This window comes from Microtus oregoni, unplaced genomic scaffold (genome assembly GCF_018167655.1).
Source record: "Microtus oregoni isolate MIOR12 unplaced genomic scaffold, Mior012 000005F_ref0000423, whole genome shotgun sequence".
NCBI lineage: Eukaryota > Metazoa > Chordata > Mammalia > Rodentia > Cricetidae > Microtus > Microtus oregoni.
In genome coordinates, this window is record NW_024543064.1 from 22911736 (window position 1) to 22933687 (window position 21952).

General features: G+C 56.4%; 1 protein-coding gene across 10 annotated transcripts in view; it reads right to left on the reverse strand.

Moving 5' to 3' along the window:
- Adgrb2 (adhesion G protein-coupled receptor B2) overlaps positions 1-20331 on the reverse strand; it is a 37554-nt gene extending 17223 nt beyond the window's left edge. For 6 of the 10 annotated variants that reach the window (XM_041651502.1, XM_041651501.1, XM_041651496.1 and 3 more), the window contains exons 1-3: positions 19845-20329; positions 12569-13382; positions 283-366 (exon numbers count right to left, since the gene is read on the reverse strand). In XM_041651502.1, the coding sequence (XP_041507436.1) occupies positions 283-366; positions 12569-13367 (883 nt within the window). In that variant the 5' untranslated portion in view covers positions 13368-13382; positions 19845-20329. Of the gene's footprint in view, positions 1-282; positions 367-12568; positions 13383-19844 lie in introns of those variants that run through there. The other 4 variants (XM_041651494.1, XM_041651497.1, XM_041651498.1 and 1 more) reach the window with 4 other exon arrangements.
- Positions 20332-21952: the final 1621 nt, after the last annotated feature.

A 21952-nucleotide genomic window follows, 5' to 3' on the forward strand; every position in this document is an offset into this window, starting at 1 on the left:
CTACGAGAGAGGGACAGCGTCGGCGGCAAGGGACACCTCCCAGAGAGCTGCATGGGAGCATGGAAGGACCAGAAGATGGGAGGTAGGCATCAAAGGGACCCTCCTACCCTGACCCCGAGTGGCAGGCTCTTTGGAAGACAACCCATCCCTACCCACAGGCTTCACATGGCAACATAACTGAGCTCCAGGACATAGACACAGACAGGCACACGCCAGCACACATGCCACCAGACGCCACAGTCGGGCCCCCGCCACAGAGGAAGGGAGGCGGGCCCGAGTTACCTGTCTGCGCCATGTATAGCCCAGGCTCATCTGCAGACCTTGGCCACTGGGTTTTCACCTTCGGTTCCTCTTCCGGCTCCTCACCTGGAACACGGAGGTGGTGGCAAGGGGCTTAGCAAAAGCCAGCTCAGTGCTGCCACAGTGGTACAGAGGGCAGCCTTGCTGGTCCTCGGCCCGAGGGCCTGGAACCAACTGTAGGCGATGCAGAGAGAGCATCACATCCTGCCCCCTGCCCCACCACCACCATTTTACAGATAAGGAAACTGAGGCTCAGAAGGCCACATGGGACTCATAACCACCTTGTCCACCTCTTGCCTCAGCCGGATGGGGACTGGAAGGCAATGGTCAACATACTGAGTTCTGGCGACGTGTCTGTGCTGTTCCAAGTCATGCCCACACCTATCTCCTCTAACTCTCTCCCTGGGAACATGTGATCATCATTTCTGTGGTGAGGTGAGGAACTAAGGACTCGAGCCCAGCTGTTGTTGCCCAGATGTGCACAATCCTATTGAGGTTGCAGCTTGGCGGTTTCTCCTCCCAAGACGGACTCTAAGTAACAGACAAGCAGCCTGGCCGCTTCAGATCCGCTCTTGGGTCACAGTTTGCATGGGGCAGACCATGGACTTGGTGTTCAACATGGAACAGTAATGGACTATGATGTGAAGGCCTTAGGTTACGTGAGATGGGGGGTGCTCGGACGGGGTGGGGGTGCTCATGCAGAAGCCTGTACCCTCACAGGTCCTCCTCCCAATAGAGGACTGGTCCAGGCCTTGGCAGCCCCATTGGGCCTGGAAGTGTGAGCCTGCCCTGCTGTAGACAGCGGTTCCTACAGCCTGCGCCCCTCTCCGCTGCAGCATCCTCAACAGCCTCTGTATTTCAGGTTTAGTCCTTGAGTCGGTACTATTGGGAGGTGGCACTATTGGGTAGCACTCATAGGTCTTATGATTACTGGGGACAGGAAAGGATAAAGTAGACCTTTGTCCCTTCTTTGTCTCCTTTCCACTCCTGGCCATGAATGGTGGCCCAAGAGACAGTCCCATATTGATGTGCTGTCCTACCACAGGCCCCCAAACATCAGGAAAGCAGACTGAACCCTCTAAGCTATGAGCCAAAACAGCCTTTCCCACAAAGTCAGTAGAGAACCTTTTTTTTTAATAAGCCGATCTTGCAGGCCTTTGTTACAGTAAGGGCAAAGCTAACAGCCTCAAACTGGGGGTTCAGGTGCGGACAAGCGGGAATGCACCAAGGAAGGCCACACCCACAGTGGGGACACTGGACAGATGACTGCGAGAGCATGTAGAGGATAGGGCTCAGCCCGTGGTGTGCCCTCGATGAGAAAGAATCGCTTTCCTTTTTTCCTAGATCTCTTTCTTTCTTTCTTCGGTTTCAGAAAGCTGGGTCAGCACCAAGCAGCCGTGGGGACCTCAGAGGGCTGTGCTCCTCCTCAGAAGGCTGTGCTCCTCCCGCCCTCTGCTGCTCGGCCGAGCCACTGCACCTCAGGGAAAGCTGACCAGGCCAGTAAAGTAGCCCTCTCCAGAAAACCTACAGCCCAGGTTTGAACTGCCCCAGCACTGCATCCATTGCGGTCTCCTTGAGTCTCGTGGCCTGAGCTACTTCCTGTCACTTCTGCACCACTGGAAGCGTGGGTCTCACCTGGACCGTGAGCCCTGGGAGCCGGCACTAGCCAGCTGTGCAGCTCTCGGCAGTCCCTTCCTATCTCTGATCCTGACTGCTCTGGAAAAATCCCGCCTTCAGGAATCTTAACCTTAAGCCCTCCCCACCCCACCCCCAAAGGAAGCTCAACAGAAATTACGTGAATGGTGGCATCGTTTTCTTTCCCCCCCGCCACCCTTTAGCCGCTATGCTTCCTTGAGCCCTCATATAGTCTCAGTCCACGCCGGTTATTTTTTGCCAACTCGGCACCAACCTCCCAGATATACAAGAGGAAATCTTAATTGAGAAAATGCTTCTGTCAGATGGGCCTGCAGGCAAGTCTGAAGTGCATTTTCTTGATTAATAATCGAAGTGAGAGGGCCTGGCCCACCGTGGGTGGTCACCCCTGAGCAGGTGACCCTGGGTTGTGTAAGAAAGCAGGCTGAGCTGGTTAATCCGGAAGCAGGAGGATCTCCGTGAGTTCCAGGACAGCCGGGGATATGCGGAGAGACCCTATCTCAATAAATAAATAAATAAATAAGAAAGCGGAATGAGCGAGCGAGGAGTTACAGCACATGGGTAAGCAGTGTTCCCCCATGGCCTCAGCATCATTTCTTGCCGTGAGTACCGAACCTGGCTTCCCTAATGGACAAGCCATAAGATGAAATGAATCTTTTATGCCTCAGGTTGATTTTGGCCATGACCTCATAACCACTGCAATAGAAACGCTAACTAAGACACCGTCTCTAGCAGTCTTCAGAGGTGTCGGAGCCAGGCCAGCAGCTGCTCAGTCCCCTGTACCCAGCTCTCCTGTCACGCCTGCTCAGCCATCCCAGCCTAGAGCCTGGTGACGAGTCACTTTCTCCACACCCACTCCCAGGCTGCTAAAGGCCCTAGAGCGAAGCCAGCTGGCCCTGTGACAGGTTTGGGGCTCTGTGCCTGCTAGGCACCCAGGCTTCTCAGAGGCCCTTGTGGGCTTCCTTGCTTCCCCTCTGGGTTCCCACTGGCCCTGATCCACTCTCCCCTCAGCCATTCCTTTAGCCACAGCCTCCTTCACAGGGAATGGGGAAGCAAGGGTACACAGCCCTGACTTGTGGCCACCCCTCCTCCGCCTTCCCAGAAGGCCCCTTCCCTGTCCCCTTCCTGTGAGCACTCGGTCGGCAACCTCTCCCTGTAGCAAGTGACTGACCCAGGCCTCCTCTGTTCTAGGGGTCTCTCCCTGCCCCACACTTCCTCCTCTAGCCGCTGCCCTGGGCTTGCTGCCCTGGGCTTCCGTCCAATCCCGCTGAGTGATCCCCAGCTGACACTCCGCTTTCTCACCTGCCACTCGCTCACTTCCTGGCTGGATGTCACCTCCCCCGTTGATCCACTGCCGTCTCACTGCTGCCCACATCTTTCTGCTGAAGCAGGTCTTGACAAAGTCACCAGCGTCCTCACTGCTGCTGAATCCTGGGGACACTGCAGGCCTCATCTCTCTTGACCCTCAACATTGATCTTTCCTGGGCTACCCTGCCGCCTCCCTACCTTACAGCAAGCAGCCACGTTTCCGTCAGCCATTACCACAATCATCTTCAAAGTTTAATGCATCCCCCTGAGCCAGCACCCCCATCATCCTGCCCAAACCCCACCTGCCCCACAATCCACAGCTAGATGACCCCCTGAACCGTTTCACGTCAGACCCCACTCAACACATCTTCTCAAACCTCTTCCCTTGAGTCCTTACCTTCTTAGAAAACCCCTATCCAACCTTCAAACCCCATCTCCAATAACCTCTCATCTCAGAAGCCTTCCCTATTGGCCACTCCTAGGCAGTAGCTGTCCCCTTTCCTATGTCCCTTTCATCATAGATGGCTCCATTCCCATCTTTTTAATTATTTACTTTATGTGTGGGGCAGTTTGCCTGCATATATGTCTGTGCACCTGGAGGCCAGGAAAGGTTGTTGGGTCCCTAGGTTCTGGACTTATAAACAGCTGTGAGCGGCCATGTGGGGTGCTGGGAAGCAAAACCCAGGTCCTCCGGAAGAACAGGCAGAGCTCTTAACCACTGAGCCATATTTCCAGACTGTGGTTCCATCTTCTGTCTGCACTGCCCACCTCCCCCTTTGAGCCATTTGAAGCTGTATACAGTCCCACACCAAGCCTTGTGAACACCAGCCCCCATGGGGGCCGCCCTTAAGGCCAGCATCCATTACAGTCCACATTCTGGAGATGCTGTACAACGGGTCCGAGTGCCATAGGACACTCTGGGTCCTGCTCCGATTACACCTTGTGCCCATTTCTAGGTCTCAGCCTGGCACGCAGTCAACCACAACTCAAGACATGTCAAAGACCATCTGACTTGTGTGTTGTGGGCTTGCCTTGTTCCCTGTGGACCCCACACCCCCAACCAACTCACCAGCCATTATAACCAAAGGTGAGTTAGTGGCTTTTAGAGTCCACCCTACTTGCAATAAGATTTTCCAAACTTAGATTTGGGGTCCCTCTCTCAGTCTTCTGAGCAGGGCCAGACTGGTGAAGGAACAGCCTGCTGCTGGCTGCTGCACAGCTAGGGGCCCTACTCCCGCAGCCTTCCCTCCCATGCACCACCCCACCTCCCTCAGGAGTAACCAGCAATTCATCTCCCTGCTTGGGAAAGCCAGTTGTCCCTGGAGGAGACAAAGACAGATAAGACCAGCTGGTATTTCCTGCCAGGAACATTTATTCAGTATGCATGTACAGGCCCAGAACACGGTAGGTTTACCGTGAGGCTGAGGCAGGCAATTTCAAAGAGGACAAAGAGGACCCAAGACGGGAGTGAGGGCCCCCATGATCCCCAATGTCCCACCTGTGTGATATGTGTCTATGTATGTGTGTATATATGTTGGCATGTGTGAGTGCGGGTTTGTGCATGTCAGAGCTCACATATGGAGGTCAGAAGACAGCTACAAGTGTTAGGCCTCACCTTCCAGCTCGTTTAAGACGGGATTACTTGATGCTCTCCACCGGATGTGCTAGGCTAGCTGGCCAGCAAGTTTCTGAAATCTTCCATCCCACCTCTCACTTTGTTGCAAGATCACAGGGATTACAAACGTGTACTACCATACCTGGCTTTTATACAGGTTCTGGGGATCCAAACCCAGTTCCTCGGGCTTGCGAGGCAAACACTTCAGCCACTGAGCCATCTCCCCAGCCCTAAAATATCATGTACTAAATAGCTCCAGGTACCTATCACCAGGCACTCCCCAGTACTCCACTCAGTCCCCTTGGGGTCAGTTCACCCACTTCACTCATAAGAAATGAGGTTCCCAGGGGAGAGAGGTGAGCGGGGCTCACAGCTAGGCCTGGCTGATGCGGATTTCCTCTCCAGAGCTGCACCGCTCTGACAGGATGAAGCTTAGCTGGTTTTCCTGCCTAATGCCCATGGAGATTCACCAGGTTCTCACCTGCACATGCTCAGCCCCTCCCCAAAACACCACCCCCTGAGACCATCAGGGGCTAGCTCTCCTCTGTGGCTTCTAGTGACACTTTGGGATCCCGTTCCAGCCACATGACTCCCCTTCTGAGGGGGCCTTCAGTAGCTCCCCACTGCTATGGTTACACTATAAACCTCTGGCTCCTGTTGGCCTGTCCAGTCCTGTTCCCATCTTCCCACCAGACAGCCAGTCCAGCACACAGCAAGACGGCCTGGACCAATGAGAAGGAGCTGAACAGGCAGATATGGGACTTGCAGCCTTGCCTCGGTCTTACTGTATGTATGCTCTCGCCCAAGAAACCTGATCTCTCTGAGCTTCGGATTCTTCAGCTGGAAGTTACGGATAACGCCTACCACGTCTCCAGAGAGAGGATTAGAGATATGGACTGTCTCACACACAATAAAAAGGGGGCACTGTACCACATTGTTCAATCACACAAATACGTTCTCCTCTGAATGCTTCTGTTCCTTCCCTGCCAAACGCCCTTTCCTTCATCTGACTGCCAAGTACGTAGTAAATGTGGCCTCTTCCGAGCAGCCGTCCCAGACTCGCTACACAGGAATTTGAGTGTGCTGACCCCCTCTCTGTGGCCTGGTTCTTAGATCATCTTACATTAGCCGTCAGTCCTCTGTACCCACGGCTCCCATGATACCGAAGTCCCAGTCCTCGGTGCCGTCTGGCACGGAAGGCCTGGACTCCAAGCAGCCAAGCCAAGGAAACCCTCCAGTAAACACAGGCCATATTGTCCTGGGGGTTCCTCCACCCCAGCCACCAGGGGTTACCCTCTGCTCACCTTGACTCTGTAGGCAGGATCCACAGGCTCTCTGTCCCTGAGCTCACTGAGCTACAACTGCCGACACCTGCTACACTGTGCTCCCCAGACTCCACATGGTTGGGCACCCAAGACCTCTGTTAAGAATGTGTTAAAGACAACCACAACAACCACTGCTTCCTTGGAGAGAGGGCTGTGACTTCCAAAGCGAGTCCCCCCTAGGGCTCTCAGCACCCTTCCCTCACACTGGCCCCAGAGCCTTGGTGGGACCAGCTAGCCAGTCCCCCTGCTGTGTCCTTCCATGCCTTCCTGGCTCCAGGGGTGCAGAGAGGGAGGTGGCTTTTGAAAACCCTAGGCTCTTCCCTGTAGCCCAGTGTAACTGGGTCTCCCTATGAAGCCAGGTACCTGCCAGGATGCCAGGCTCCCTTGGGGAATCCTACTTCCTACGAACCCATGAGCCCAGCCTTCCACCTGAGCTGGATACCTGCTACTTCCCCATGTGGTTACATCCTCCTAGAGAGCCAGGACCACAGCTGACTCAGACGGCATCCTCCACAATGCCCTGTTTCTTGCTGCTTCCAAGCCACTAAGCATCAGGATGAGGTCCCCAGACAAGGCGTGTCTTGCTTGGGACGGCATTCAGAGTCCTGGCCCCGGCTCCCTTCCCAGCCAGCAGCTCTGCTCCTTATAGCTTCTTCCTCCGTGTGCTAGTTCACACTTCCGCCCTTGTACAGGCTGTTCTCTCGGCTAACAAGGCCCTTCCAGGGGCTTTCACAATGTGCCAGCAGGATGCCTGAGGTGGCTGGGGCCTTGTGGACAGGGAAATGGCCCTTTACCTCTAGGTCTCTTCTAGGACAACTGGCTGACTTGTTGGGACCACCCTGTCTGTGCCTGTTGTTTTCCTGAAGGGCACAACTCCTCCCAGTGATGCCAGATGCCCTTCCCACTGCACTAAGGATAAAGTCTCGTGAGCCCCAGACTTTCACACATATCCAGCCAATGCTGATTTCTCTTTCTAACAAACGAGGAAGCAGGAACACGGAAGGCTAGAATTTAATACCGCCGCTTTGTTTTCGCCGTGCTTGTTGCTTTTGTTATCTTCTCTTTCAGATAAGTGATAACTCTTTCCATTTACGATATGAAATCTCTTTTTAATATATTAAATTTAAAAGGCAATTCAATTTAAGGAGAAATTTCACAGGCTAGTGAATTCCTATTCACCCCTCAAAACCCACCTCGGACTCACCTCTTCCGCCTTCCCACTCCCTCATAGTTTGATCCTCCACTCTCCCTCCCCACCTTCTGTGACATCCAGAACACTAAATTATGATAACACGGCAACTGTTTATTGGCCAGCACTGTGGTTTAGTGTGTGTCCCAAGGGTTCGTGTATAGAAATTTATTCCCCATTGTGAGGTATAAAGAGGGTGGAAATTCAGAGCCAGGCATGGTGACACAGGCTTGTAATCCCAGTGGAAGGAAGATGGAGGCAGAAGGACTGTAAATTCAAGGTCATCCCCAGCCACACTGTGAGTCTGAGGCCAACCTGGACTGCGTGAGATCCTGCTTCAAGAACAAAACAGGGAGGTGGGATGGAACTCAACTGGGAGAGGACTTTCCTAGCATGACAAAGCCCTGGCTTCCATCCCCAGTACTGCCATAAAACTAGACATGGTAATCCCAAGGCCCAGGAGACAGAGGCAGGAGGATTGCAGTTCAAGGTCCCGCTCAACTATATAGTAAGGTTGAGGCCAATCTGGGATACATGAGACCCTGTCTTAAAAAAAAAAAGTACAAACTTAACTTGAATTAAGAAGAAGATTTGGGAAGGTCACTGGGGTTAGTCTTGGTAGCTTCCTAAGCAATGAGAGATGTCAGGTACAGTGGTGCACACTTCTAATCTCAGCTCCCTGGAGACAGAAGCAGGCAGATCTCTGTGAATCTGAGGCCAGTCTGGTCTACATAACAAGTTTAGGCCTGCCAGAGAGACCCTGTCTTTTTTTTTTTTTTTTTTTTTTTTTTTTTGATTTTCGAGACAGGGTTTCTCTGTAGCTTTTTGGTTCCTGTCCTGGAACTAGCTCTTCTAGACCAGGCTGGCCTCGAACTCACAGAGATCCGCCTGCCTCTGCCTCCCGAGTGCTGGGATTAAAGGCGTGCGCCACCACCGCCCGGCGAGACCCTGTCTTTTAAAAAGAAGAATTAAGAGAGAGGAGACACAGGCACACATGGTCCCTCCCTTGCCATGTGATAGCACGTGATAGATTCTATATACCACCTAGGAACTTTGCCAGCAAGGTCACCATCACTAGACACAGGCTCTTGACCTTGGAACAGAATCGTAAGCCAAAATAAACCTCTTTTCTTTAGAACACGCCTAGTCCATGGACCTGTGACATTAGGAGCAGGAGAGAAGCTTAACGTAGCCAGGTGCCACACCGAGCTCTTACAGCACTGCAGGGCACAGCTCTTCTGTCCTCACTGCACAGGTGACAAAGTAGCAGTGAAGTCACTTGTCCACTTCAGGACAGGGCGACTTCAGCCTGTGGCCTTGACTGTCACTTGCACCAGCAGTCACCCTGCGACACAGGAGTACACAGGGTGTATCCCACTCTCCTCTGATCTCACTCAGAGCCAGACCCAGGTTCTGCAGGAAGTCCACAGATAAGGACACAGTGATGAGGGCTGGGCAGTGATGGGGGCCGGGCGGTGGTGGCACACGCCTTTAACCCCAGCACTCAGGAAGCAGAGGCAGGCAGATCTCTGTGAGTTCGAGGCCAGCCTGGTCTACAAAGCAAGTTCCAGGACAGCCAGGGCTGTTACACAGAGAAACTCTGTCTTGAAAAAACACAAAAAAAGACCCAGTGATATGTATGAGAGATTGGCAGGCTGTACTAAAAGGCCTGAAAATTCTGGGATGCACTGACAGGAGCCCCAGGAAATGCCATGCCCTCCTTCTTTCCTGCTCTATAGCGAGGACCTGCCTCCTTAGCATAGGAGCTGCAAGGAAGCAGGTGAGGCCCCATTTCCCACCACTAGAACAGAATGGCCAACACAGAAGACCTGAACTTGAGCACAGAGGGAGCAAGCGTCCTCACTCCCAGGACTGAGTGGAGCAGGTAGGTGTTCTCTCCAGCGCCCACAGGTGCTGTAACTCATACATGAGGCTTAGCAGCATGGGAGAGATCTGGTCACCAAGGGCGAAAGGTATCCCAGGGTGGGGGACAGTCCAAGCAGAGGTAGGGAGTAGAAAATAGGGGCTCTAAGGACAACGAGGGGGGTCAGTGAGTGGGCAGGCGAGAGATGGAGGGGGGCTGGGAAGAGTGGACAGCTGTGCCCAACAGAGGGTTCAAACACTGGGAAGGGGTGCTTAGGTGGAACTGGAGGCTCGGGCTCTAGACTTGGAAGGTGACACACAGAGATCTGAGGTGTCTGAGGATTCTAAGAAGGCCAGTGACTTGCTTAAGTGACACACTGGCAGAGGCAGGTAGGGATCTGAAGCCACCCTTGCCCCCCCCCCACAGGAGTCCACAGTGTCCCCGGGGGCTATGCCTCAGAAAGAGTGCAGATGATGGGGAGGGTGGGCTGGGAACATCTGGCCCAGGAGGGAAAGTGCCCTCAGGGAAGACAGTTGTACAGCAGAGGAGGGAAGTAGTTGCGCTGCATGGGGCGCGGGGGCTTGGGGGGCGGGGAGCTCTTCCAGCCATCCCCGTGTACAAGTATCCCCTAGCCCCAGAGGATTAGTGGGTGGGAGTGCGACCCATCTTCAGCAGCTGGGCCCTGCAGTGGGCACCACTTCTGTGACTTGCCTCCCAGCTCTGGCCTCAGCCAGCCTCATTGCCAGCCTTCTGAGGGCTCCTTCCTGCCTGCCTTCTCTTTCTTCCTCTCCCCACACTTAACAGATTGCGGCAGCAAGATGGCACAAATTTATGGCTCAACTCACCAAAAATAACAAGAGATCTATCAAAGGCAGTTTGCGTGAAATTAACAGGCGCCTGTACCCTCTTGTCAAACGCACTCTGCTCTGAGGCCGGCCAAGGCACCCCACGGCCCCTAACCTCCTCATCCCCTAACCTCCTCATCGTCTGGTCCCACCCTAGGTCCATCCTGCTTTGTCTTCTGCTGACTCCTCTCAAGGATGTGCTAAAGAGGGGGAACCCAGCTTCCTTCCCTGTCCCAGTTCCTGGCAGAGGGTCTCTTCCTGTTCACCATCCATAAACCTTGCTCTCTGTCTGGCAGCTCCTTGCGCCAGCTTATTCTGCATTCTAGGGTGTGGCATAGAGGATGGTGTGGAGGAGGCCCAAGGTCTCGGTGAGAAGAGCAGCGTGCTCTGGGCCCTGACAACGCCTCTGACCAGCAGACACGCCCTGGCACGTGAAATGAACTGAGTAGTGTACCCGCCGTCTCTCACGTCAGAAAGGTTGGGCAGGAGGGAGGAGGTGGCGGAGCGGAAGAGCCTCCTGCCTGCTTTGGGGAGAGGAAGGGGCTGAGCCAGCCAGCTCTGGGTACCAGTATACAGGGCAAGTTCAGCCCACTTATGTCAGCTGATGCTGTATTACCCATGCCAGCTCCCCACAGAGCAACCACCACCTGAACAGGTGCCAAATGGGGCAAGGGGCAGAGCAGAGGCAAGGTCCAAAAACAGCCAGAACCTCCAGCTCAGGGGTCTCTGCGCCAAGAGCCTCAAGAATAACCGGCCATCCAACCTCCATCCAGCTCAAACTCAAGGGTCCTCGTGGGGGCTCTGTTGATGGTACACTTCCAGTCATCAGCCCTCTCTGACTCCTGAAGATGCCCTCGCTACCAACCAGATCCTGCTTCCGGCTTCAACAAGCCCAGCTGGCTGCTCCTGGCTCTGTGCTCCACATGGCAGCCTGCCCAGCCAGTGCCCATCCAGGAGGGCAAAGCCTTGCTCCGTCCACTCCAAACCACTGGGCCGAGGGGCCACAGCGAAAGCCACACAAAAGAACTTGCCCTCAGCTGAGCAGAATGGGGGAGGCCCTACAGAGTGACAGCGGTGGTGGCCATGCAGGAAGAGTCATAAACCTCCTGATATACGCCTGGCGCTCTCCGCTGATGTTCGACAAAAGAAGCAAAATTCAATTTCTTCCTGCAGGCACTAAATCCCAGGCCAGCCTCCAGGGCCCGTAACCTGCCCACGGCCTGGCTGTCACATGGATGGCTTCATCGACCGCTGTTGAAGGCCAAGCTGGCCAGGCCACTAGGTGCTCACCGTGCCCATGTGGGCATGATGGCCAGATATTTCATGGGGGAGGCCAAGAAAGTCCCCCTGCAAAGCACTAGGAGAAGCCATTGTTATAACTCCCTTTCTAACTAATTCAAAGACACTTCCCAGTTTTACAAAGAAACCAATGCCTTTGTTAACGATGCTAACGGTCAAAGAGTGTCCAGCACCTGGGCTCTACTCTCCAAAGCAGGGATACAAGAAGGTTCTGCCCTCTGCTGATCCCTCCAGTGACCTCACATGAGCCCCCTTCCTCCCATGTAAATATTCAGTGAGATCTACATGCATCCTCCATCCTCTCCAGGGAAAGGATGGAGGTCCAGAGAGGCAAAGGGCCTCCCAACACATGGACCAGTTCCAGATCTACCTCTCTCCCATCCACCTAGCTCTGGGGCCTGTTCCCCACTGACTCCTAAGTCAGTCCTTGGCTCGGCACTGGTCACCAGGCATAGAAGGTCCAGCTGGCGAGGGGAGCTGGGACTAGACGCTGTAGGAAGCAGGGCAGTGGGAGGTGGCCATGGCTGTGAAGCTGGGGTGGGTGTGGGAGCAGGCAGGCAAGAGGACTCCAAGAGCTTTTGCCCAGTCAGCAAGAAGCGCCAGCAGCTGGCGGCCTTGGTCCCAGAAGACATGGGCCCAGTGGGGGAGATGGGACACTGGGAGTTGAGCCAGTCCAGCCCTCCGAGGCATCTCAGAGCTCGGGCCTCTTCACCCAGGCACACTCTCCCTCACCTCCTTCTGCCCTGACCCTGGGGTGCTGCCAAAAATCATTGACCTGTGTGGGCAAAAACGCTGCTCCCTGCCTACTCCAGCCTCCAGGCAGATTTGTCAACTCACAGTGCCAGGGTCTGCCACAGCCACTCCAGTTTGGGGCTCCATCTGCCCGGGATGCCCTCGGCACTGCTATGCCTGTCACCTGTTCTACGGTCTGTGCTCCAGCACCCTCCTCTTCAGGAAGCTCCCCTGGCCAACTATCTATCTGCACCACCGGCACCGGCTCATCTGCATCCCGCTCAGGTAAAATCTGATTTCGATGACCTTTACATCTGGACAAGGCTGAGCACAGAGGTGACGTCCTCTGCAAACGGTCGGGACTGGCCAGGATGGACACCCGCAGACATTGTCGGTCCCCTCGATGCCCCACCCCACTCAGACCCGGCCCAGACTCACCATATCTCATCTCGGTGGTGAACAGGTCATTGCTGCTCCCCGAGTGCAAGTCAGCCTCAGCAGGTGGGGCCGGGCCCCCAGGCACCAGGGCATTGGATAAGGTGTGGGCAGCTGGAGGCCCTGGAGGTGTGGTGGTGGCGGGGCTGGCCCCAGCCTCCCCAGGGCAGCTGCACCCTGGCTGAGCAAAGCCACAAGCCCTGCCTGCAGCACGGCCACACTCCTCACTCCAGCGGCAGAGCACGCCACAGGTGAACTGGCTGGAATTGTTGTTGTTGATAAGCAAAACCTCCACAAAGCGGAAGGCTAGGGCAGCGGGCGCCAGCAGCCGTGGGGCCTCGGAGGGCTCAGCCGACAGGCACAGCTGCACGAAGTTCTTGTCGAAGTGCAGGAAGGTAAAGGGGCCTGAGCCACCACACAGCTCCAACCCCGACGCTGCCTCCTCCTCCTCCTCTGGCCGCCCCACCTCTGATTCCGCCTGGGCTGCCGCTTCCTCCGGACCAGGCCGCAGGCAGGTAAAGTTGACCAGGTAGTGGTCCAGGGGCAGCAGGCGGGGGGCAAAGTGGGTGCACACCTGCTCCTGTCGGTTGAAGCGCAGGTAGAGGGAGTACTTGGTGGGGTCGGGGTTCTCCAAGGTCCAGGAGCAGCCCGAGGCGATGGTAGGAAAGAGGTCCTGCAGCGAGAAGGCCCCGTAGAGCACGCCCGAGGCCAGGGCGGAGCAGGCACTGGGGGCGGGGTCGAAGGCCGTGGCCAGGCGCAGGGACAGAATCACAGACAGTAAGAGGGGACAGGCTGGGGTCATCCTATGTCCCTTGCCCTGTGGAAAAAAACAGAGGTCAGCAGAGCCCCAGGTTAGTCAGCAAGTGCTCTGAGGCTCCAGAGTGTAATCGCAAGGAGTGTGTGTGTGGGGGGGGAGGGTGTTAGTCGTCTATCTGTATGACCTTAGACCAGGCAGATGACCTCTCTGCGCCTTGGTTTTTCTGCCTGTAAAATGGCTGTGCTTATCGCATGGATCCTACAAAATTGCCTATCTCATCTACCCTACAAGGGCAATAATATGAAATAACTTAGGGAATAGTTCCAGGAGGAGCTGGAATCCCGTGCCTCAGTTCCTAAGAGCCCTAGTTATCACTGCCCCCCATGCAGCCCACCAGCCAGGGGCAGCTGGGCCTGACATCCTGACATCCACATTCAGCCAGCCCTGCCACCCCTTTATCCTCCAGAGCCGCCGCTCTCAGTCGGTGTGTGGTGATCAGCTGTGAGGAGTGCCGTGTGTAACCCAGCAGTCAACGTGGTGATGTTTGACAACCATTTGCTTTTTTATAAATCAGCGCGATTCAAGGTTATTCCCGGAACAATGTTCTCACTCACTCCCTTCACTGAGCAAGAGAGGAAGGGGTGGAGTGACTGCCAGGTGCCAGGAACTGTGCCTAACCCAGCCATACCTGGGAAAGAGAGGGTACTGCCAGTGTGGATGTCATGGGTACCGCTGCTGTGGGAATGAGGAGAGGAGGGAGACACCGGGCATCAGTCCAGCTCAGCCAGCCACTTGCCGGCCGGATGAGTCTCATGAACCTCAGTTTCCTAATCTACAAAATGGGCACAGTAATTCCCATCGTCGCCCCCTCTTTCCACCTTCTCCACAGAATTGGCTTCCCGGGCCTGGCAAAGGCCTGCCTCCCTCAGCATGCTCTCCTTGAGGCGCATCTCTAGGCCGTAAGAGGGAAGGCCAGTCTGTTGGCTTCTTTCTCTCAAAGTGCTATGCTCAGCTGATCTCCCAGCAAGTGTGAATGCAGTCCAGACAGGCAGAGGACACACAGGACCCAAGGTGCACCCTGCAGGACACTAAGGCAGGAACCACCTTCCCACCCGTCAGACCAGGGCAGAACCACCGGCCACTCCCACCCAACTTCTACCCCAATTCCCAAAAAGCAGACGGGTACAAATCTAGATCAGCCTCACTTCCGTCCAATTCTAACGCAACCACACAGCCTCCCTCCTCCTCCTCCCTGCCACCACACAGCCCACAGGCCAGCATGGAACCATCTAGTCTGGAGCTTCCATGCTAGAGAAAACATAAGGCCACCTGTTCAAGATCACACGAAGGTGGACTAGTTAGGACTGGAATTCAGGACCTCGGCTCCCCACCCCCAAGCCCACCCAGAGCTTCTTGTGCCTTCCCTTAGTTTATTGCTTGGGATTCAGGACAAGTGGACAAGTGATTCCTTCTGGGAATTCAAATCACAGCCATAGGACAGTTCACAGGTGTGGCTAGGTTTTCTAAGACACAGCTGCTCCCTGGGGATACCTTTCCCCAGGACTGTTCTAAATAGTTTCAGGAGCAGGGAACAGAAATTAGAACCCCAGTACTCCAATCCTGCAGCAGCATGCATGGAGCTCCGAACACGACTTTCCCCGCACGGGGCGCCACTGAGCCAAGCCCAAGCCCCAGTCAGAGACAGGCACCCATCCTTCCCCAACCATTCTGGAAAGGCTCACTCACTGAAGAGGAGGGGCCTCACCCTCCTCCAAAGACTATCCTACCTTCCTCTGAGGAGCTGAAAAGGTGCACTGGAGCCCTGGCCTTCCCCGCTGCAATCATGCCTGTCCCAAACTGTGCAGCCCACCCAGGCTGCTGCGGTAACCGGCGAAGCCAGAGGCTGATGATGAGTGACATCCAATCCCCCCCGCTGCCCCCAATTATTTTTAAGCAGGCTGCAAAATTCAGGCCATGGCTGCAGCTCAGCAGAGGAGAGGTGGGGGCTCATTATAACTGGCCTCCCCTCCCCCACCTAGAGCAAAGCAGGGAACCTCTTCCCCATATATATACCTCAACAGACCTGGGCTTCAACAGACTTGGGCCCCAGAGACACATACATACACAACAGCACACATGCACAGATGTGTGTGCAGATAAGCATTCAGTGTTCTCCATATGAAGACACACATGAATGCAGGTATGTGGCAAGCTCAGCATGCGACCTCGTATGTACACAAAGGTGCACATACCACGCACACAGTGAAGTCAGACCACTGCATACATACAAAAATGTGTCTATTCCCACGTGTGGACACACACAGGTGCTTGGCCCTGACATGGTATATGACAGCTAGGTATTGGGCAGGACCACCCATAGCCCCTTCCTTATGTTTTTAAAGCTGGGGAATCACAGAGCCCTGGTTCCAACTCCTGGACCTCTGCTGCTCCCAGTTCATCAAGAAATACTAAGTCTAAACTGGTCCCTGCCAAAGTCTGGCTCCTCCGGAAGGGAGCCACCTGTACACACTGGCCAATCCCCATGTCCACTCAGTCTCTTCAGACCCATCCCAGGATTCTCCCCTGCCCTCAGGGCATGGCCTTCACTGCTCCATAGCTCCTGCCTCACTGTGAGACAGAGGATGAGGGCAAGCGTCTTACATTTCTACCCTTCACATTAAGGGACAGACTCAACTGAAGCTGGGTCACAGCCATGACCTTATTCAAGATCTTGAGGTGTTCAGCTGTGACGGGTCCTCCTATGAGCACTGACCCAGGCAGAAGTCTGGAAAGGATCCCAGCCTCCCAAGCAGCCAGTGATTATTAGCCATGCATAACTACCTGGGCCTCAGTTTCCCTCTCTGGGGAATAGAGTGCCATCACTACCCCGGAATGGCACATGGCTTCTTCTCCTTTAGCCTCTCCAACACGCTGCCTGACCTGGCCTAATGAGTTCTGTCCCTGGTCTCTTAGGACCATGCTGATAATCCTCTCACCTAAAGTCCAAGGCCTTGAGCCAGGGGAAACCAAGAGTGACACCGTCACCTCAAAGCCAGGAAGACCACAGACCCTTTCAAGGTACAAGCTAGGAAGTAGAGGCCAAGGTCCGCTCTAAGGCAGAGAACTTCCTGAGTCAGAAAAGGCTGGTGGAAAGGGTCAAAAGGCTTCAGGACCTTTCTGGGCTGAGATGGGAGAGGAGCAGCCTGGAGTAGTTTCAGTCTAGGGGATCATTTCTCAGTTAAGCGCCCCAAGAATTCCAACAAGTTCCTCTCTGCCTAGGTTCAGGAGAGAATGGGGATCCTCAAAGACCCCACAGGTCTGCCCAGCCTCGGGCTTCCATCTGCACCAAAAAAAGCAACCCAAGAGTTGAGCTGCCTGAGTAGAGGGTGAAGATCAGCAGGGGGTGGGGCACCTCTGGGTCGGCTGTTAGGGGTCCCCGGGATCAGATCGACTCTTGTCTACCAGGGACCAGCTGTGAATTCGAACACTGGATGCGGAGGCTCGAGCGCTCTGGCCAGGGGATGGGGAGGGGCGAAGTGCAGGGGAGGAGGCACGGCGACGAGCACATCCGTCGCGTTTATCCACCTGGCAGCTCCAATTCGCGCGCCCGTCACTCATCCTCAGCCTCACCGATGCCTGCCACGGGGCCTCCGGGTCTTCCGCCCCTGTTCCCAGCTGGGGGCAGGGTGCTCGGGGACCCCTCTCCGCTGGCTCCCAGGGAGGCGCTCACCCTCCATCCAGCCTCCCGAGCTAGGGGGCGGGACCGAAGGAGCGAGCGACCCGGGGTGAGGCCAATCCCAGACCGAAGGCAGAGAGGGATGCTCAGGAGGCCAGCCGCACACACCGAGGGAAAGGCTAGCCGAGCAGACGGGGACGAGGGGCGGTCCCCGGGGGCGGGGGCGGTGACTCAGCCACCCTCCGCCCGCCTCCCCGGAACTTTGCAGCAGCTGGAGCGGTTGCTACAGGAACCGAAAGCTTTTGTTCCCCGGTAGTCAGGGCTGCCCCGGAGGGAGGATAGCTCGGAGGTTGCCACTCCCTGATGGAACCCAGGTCCGGCCACACCGCCAGAAGATGAATAACCAACCACAACGACACGGGTTCGCGTCTCTTTCCTCCTACTGAAGCACTCGCGTCAGCCCTAGACTTCTCCAAACTCCATGGCTCTCAGGCCAGGTTGCCCCTAACTCTGACCTGCAGCGCTAACTCCCCTAGAAAGTTCCTGACGATGTTTGATCTCCTAGAGTTCTGTATCTCAGAGTGGTTGGTTTTCCATATGGGCCAACTCTAACGAGCTGCCTGCCTTTGAGCGCCTTGTCTCTTCGGTATACTGAGTCTACTTCCCCAGCCTCTATACTTGAATCTAGACCTCAGAGCCCTTGGCTTGGTCTTCATTGGTGTCCCTATGACCAGGGAGGATCCCGAGGTTGCGGAGCCAGGGGGGAAGTGGGGGGAATGTAGCAGTCGCAAGCTTCCTGGACCTTTAGGGGGTTAAAGGGACGAAGGTATTTTCTGTCTTTATTATTCTGAAGGTGAAAGAGGTACAACTGTTACGTTTCCTCCTTGGGATTAGTAGTAGCAAGGGACCTGACCTTGGCTTTGAAGGCAAACCGCACAAGACATCATTATCGAGTATTGATAGGCACTCCATGGTACAATCTGATTTCATTCCCCAGCAACTATAGGGGGCAGTGGTCACTGACCCATTTTATAGAGGATCAACTGAGGTTCAGAAAGGTTAGGGAGCTTGGCCAGGTAACACAGGTTTTGAACCCAGATCATCTGATCAAAAACTGAGTGTCAGCTACTTATCTTCAATAGCTGAGGGCTAGGAGGGGGGAGAGCAAAGACTAACTAGACCCTCCCTTTGTGCAACAGAAATGCCCGCCACGGACACACACCCTAAACGAGACCCATCCCTTCCTGAAGAAAGATGGGGGAGAGGACAGAATGGGGGAGTGAGGAGGCAGAAGGGAGGAGAGGAAGATTGCCTCTGTCAGTCTTGGTCCCTCATCTCCCCAACATCACCAGGGCATACCCAGTGCGGTGTCCACGCTGACCCCGACTCTCCAAGCGCCTGCTCTGTCCTGAGTCAGGTCGATTTGCTCACAGCCTCCTCACGTCCAAGCCGGATAGACTCTACCTTTGCCCCTATCTTGTGAGGAATATGATGGGGTAGACAGACAGAAGCTCCCTAAGGACACCTACTCAAGCCCAAGAAGCAACCAGAGCATTCCGAAATCCGGGGCTAGTCCAGCTGTGCCTGGTGCTCAAAGGGCTCTTGACCTGCCGCTGGGATGAGCCCTCCATCCAACACCATCCTTCTCCATCCCTAAAGCACGTAATCGTACAACCAGTGTTTGGGCACCTGGCCTCGCCCACCAACCTCATCTCCCCAGGGACTTCCCAGCGTCAGTCCCGCAGACACCTAACGCTTGGGTTGCGGAAACCCGGGGTTGTCCGCGAGAGAAGGGGCGGTGGGTCCCGGGCTGCGGGCAGGGGGCGCCAGAGGACGCCCAGGGGCCAGGCAGGCAGCTGGCAAGGCGGGCAGGCAGGCGGCATCTCTCGGCCCGGGCGCCCCTCCCCCCCGCGGGCAACAGACTGGTCGCCGGTTCTGCACTAGCCGTGGCGCGGAGGATTTCCCGCGGCTGTGCCCTCGGACCAAGCCGACTGCAGGAGTGGTCGCCAACTTCACAGCCTACAGCCCCCCAAATCATGACAGCCCCCAGGGTTGCAGAAGAGTGCGTCTGGTGCCTGGTTCTAAGACCAGTGGTGGGAGGATAGGGATGGGGGAGGCGGGGGTTCCGGCCAAAGACAAACGCGGGAGTCTGCCGAGGGTCCGATGGAGACCTCGGCCTGAGGAAAGGATCTTGGAGGAGCAAGGGGGACACGGCCCCAATTCCAGGCTGAGGGGGAGGGGACTTGCAGCAGAGATTGGAAAGGGAAGGCGGGACTCTGGGCAGATATGGGGGAAGGGGTACTCGGGGCAGAAATAGAGGGGAAGCATGGTGGCCGTGCAGGCGCGGGGGAGGGCAGTAACAGACATGGTTGGGGACCGGAACGACTAGGGGCAGAGTGAAAGAGAGGTCCAGAGTCCGGCTGCCAGACGAGGGGAGATGGGGGGAGGGGGACAGCCGAGCTGCAGGTTGGAAAGGGTCTCGAATCAAGACCGGGGGCGCACTGCCGGGATCTTGGCAGAGACAGGGCAAGACTCGCGACAGCGGTGTGTCAGACTGGGTCAGGATTCTAAAGGTGGGGGACTTTGACACAGACGGCAAGGGGTCGGTCCAGGCTGGGGGAGGGGGCAGCAAGGGGCTCGTGGGAGACTACGGGGGCTTCCTCCCAGGGCTTGGGAGTCCCTTCTAAGACAGGGGTTGAGTGAGCTCTGAACAGACTCAGGTCGGGCCGGAGAATTGAGCAGAGATGGTCAAGCGGAGCACCCCGAGTGCGGGCTGGTGCGGAAACTCGGGACCGCGCGCGAGGGCTCGGTGCGGGGCCGGCTGGGGTCTGGGGCCGAGCACTCACCTGGGCGCCGTCAGCAGCAGGAGCGGGGGCCGGCACTGGTGGAGGCGGCCGCGGGGCGCAAGTTTGCCATCCCTAAGGCGGGGGCCGGGCCGGGCGCAGGGCAGCTCGCCGCAGCCGCGCCGAGGCCCGAGGCTCCGGCTCCGCCGAGCGGCGGGTGCAGAGCAGGCGCCGCGGAGCTGCACGGGGCGGGCGGGCGGGCGCCGGGCCGGGCGCGGGCTCCTGCCGCCGCCGCCGCCTCCTCGCCGCGCCGCCCCCCGCTCCCCGCCCCGAGTACCGCCCGCGCCGCGAGCCGCCTCCTATTCGCGGGCGGCGGCCGCAGCCCCAGGCTCTGATCGCCGGTGCCGCATCCTCCTCTCTGTCTCCCAGCGCCGCTGCTGCCACCGAACCGGATTCCTCCGGCCGCTCCGGCCGCTGCCCGCAGCGCGCGCCGGGCCGAATGACGGCCGAGGCGGGACGCGGCGCCTGCGCGGGCCGGGCCCGGGAGGGGGCGCGCGCCGGGCCGGGCGCGAGGAGCCGCGGGAGAAGGGGCGGGGGGCGGGGGCGACGCGCGCCGCCTCCTGTTAAAGGGGGAGCAGCGCCAGCCGAGCCAAGCACGCCCTCCCCCTCCTCACCCTGGGCCCCAGGCGCCGGCGCGGGAGAAGCCCGGGGTAAGCCCCCGCCCTGCCCGTGCCCGCCTGGACCGCAGAGTGAGCCTAACCGCGATACCCCTCCAGCGATACCCCAAGTCAGTGGCGTCTAGCGCAGCCAGGGTCTCCCGAGCTGGGGAGGCTAAAACATTTTCTCCCCCTCCCCAATATGCAGTGCATATTGCTTGTCCCAGTGCATGCAGGTGCCACTCGTGCACTGAACTTTGCATATGCATACAGGTGCCCTGCGTGTGTACTGCAATATTGCCTGGCTGGGTGCATGCAAATGCTGCACATATGCATAGTGCATTGACATGCGCTCAATCCTGAATGCATGCTGCTCTTTCCCTGTGCCTTAAGAATACTGTATGTGTAGAAGCTCACAGGTGCTACATGTGTGCAGAACGCTCGTATGTAGAAATAACACATGTACCCTGCAGTGTGGCATGTTTACTGCATACTCTGGTGTTAATCGCTGCGATGTTGCATGTCCCTAGGCACGGGGATGCTACACGTGTGCAGTATGTTACATGTTTTCCCAAGTCTCGTCTCCCACAAGTGCCTTTCTCTGTGCCAGGGGCGCCCCCGTGTTGCATCTGTTTATGTAGAAGCCACAGAGATGCACAGACCCACCCCATCCTGGCCCTGTGCCCAGGAACAGTTGGGTGGGGCTTAAGCCCACATAGCTCAGGCGGTACCCACAGGGATGTCCATGGCTCAGGGCCTCTGGTCAGGAGGTTTGTGGCCTGGGACTGTTGCCACCAGGAAGGTGGGCCGACTGGGGACAAGCCACAGCAGCCAAAACAAGTAGGTTAACCCTATGACTCAGGACAGAGAAGCCAGCAGGGGGCAGCTTTGCAATGAGGGTGGAATGATTTCGGGACATACTTTGGAAGATTGGCACACCACGTGCAGGGGCCAATCTGTAAAAACAAGGTGGTCCTTGGCCCATCCATTGCTAACTTCGCCTTTCCCCTGTAACTCAAGTTTTATCACCTACAGATTGTAGTAAGATGAGAATTTCCCAGAGGAGTTACCAGAAAGAGGCAAAGAACTTCCCCTGTACCTTCCCTCTGTCCCTCCCCTTGAAGCAGTCCTGGTGACATTTGTTGTGACTGATTGGGAGACATTATCCACTTTAATGGAAGGAGGTAATAAGGGGTGATGAAGGAATCTCAGCAGTCACCTTAAGGGAATTTACGAGGCTATGTGAAACAGAGAGGGGGGTCTGGGCTTACACCTTCCCTTTGCCTGTGGGAGCCCTGAGGAGGCCAATGCCTTAGGCCTACCACTGGCAGGCAGAGCTCCCAGAATCTCGCCAGGCATCCTCAAACATACCCTAGCATAGTTAGAAGGCTCAGCTGCCACTGTGAAAGCTGAACCAGGCAGTCCTAGCCATCTGCAAAGCACTGACAGCCACCCGATACAGTGGGAATCCTGGGATCCTTCCTTACTTGGCTCCTGGGAGAAGGAACAGAGTTG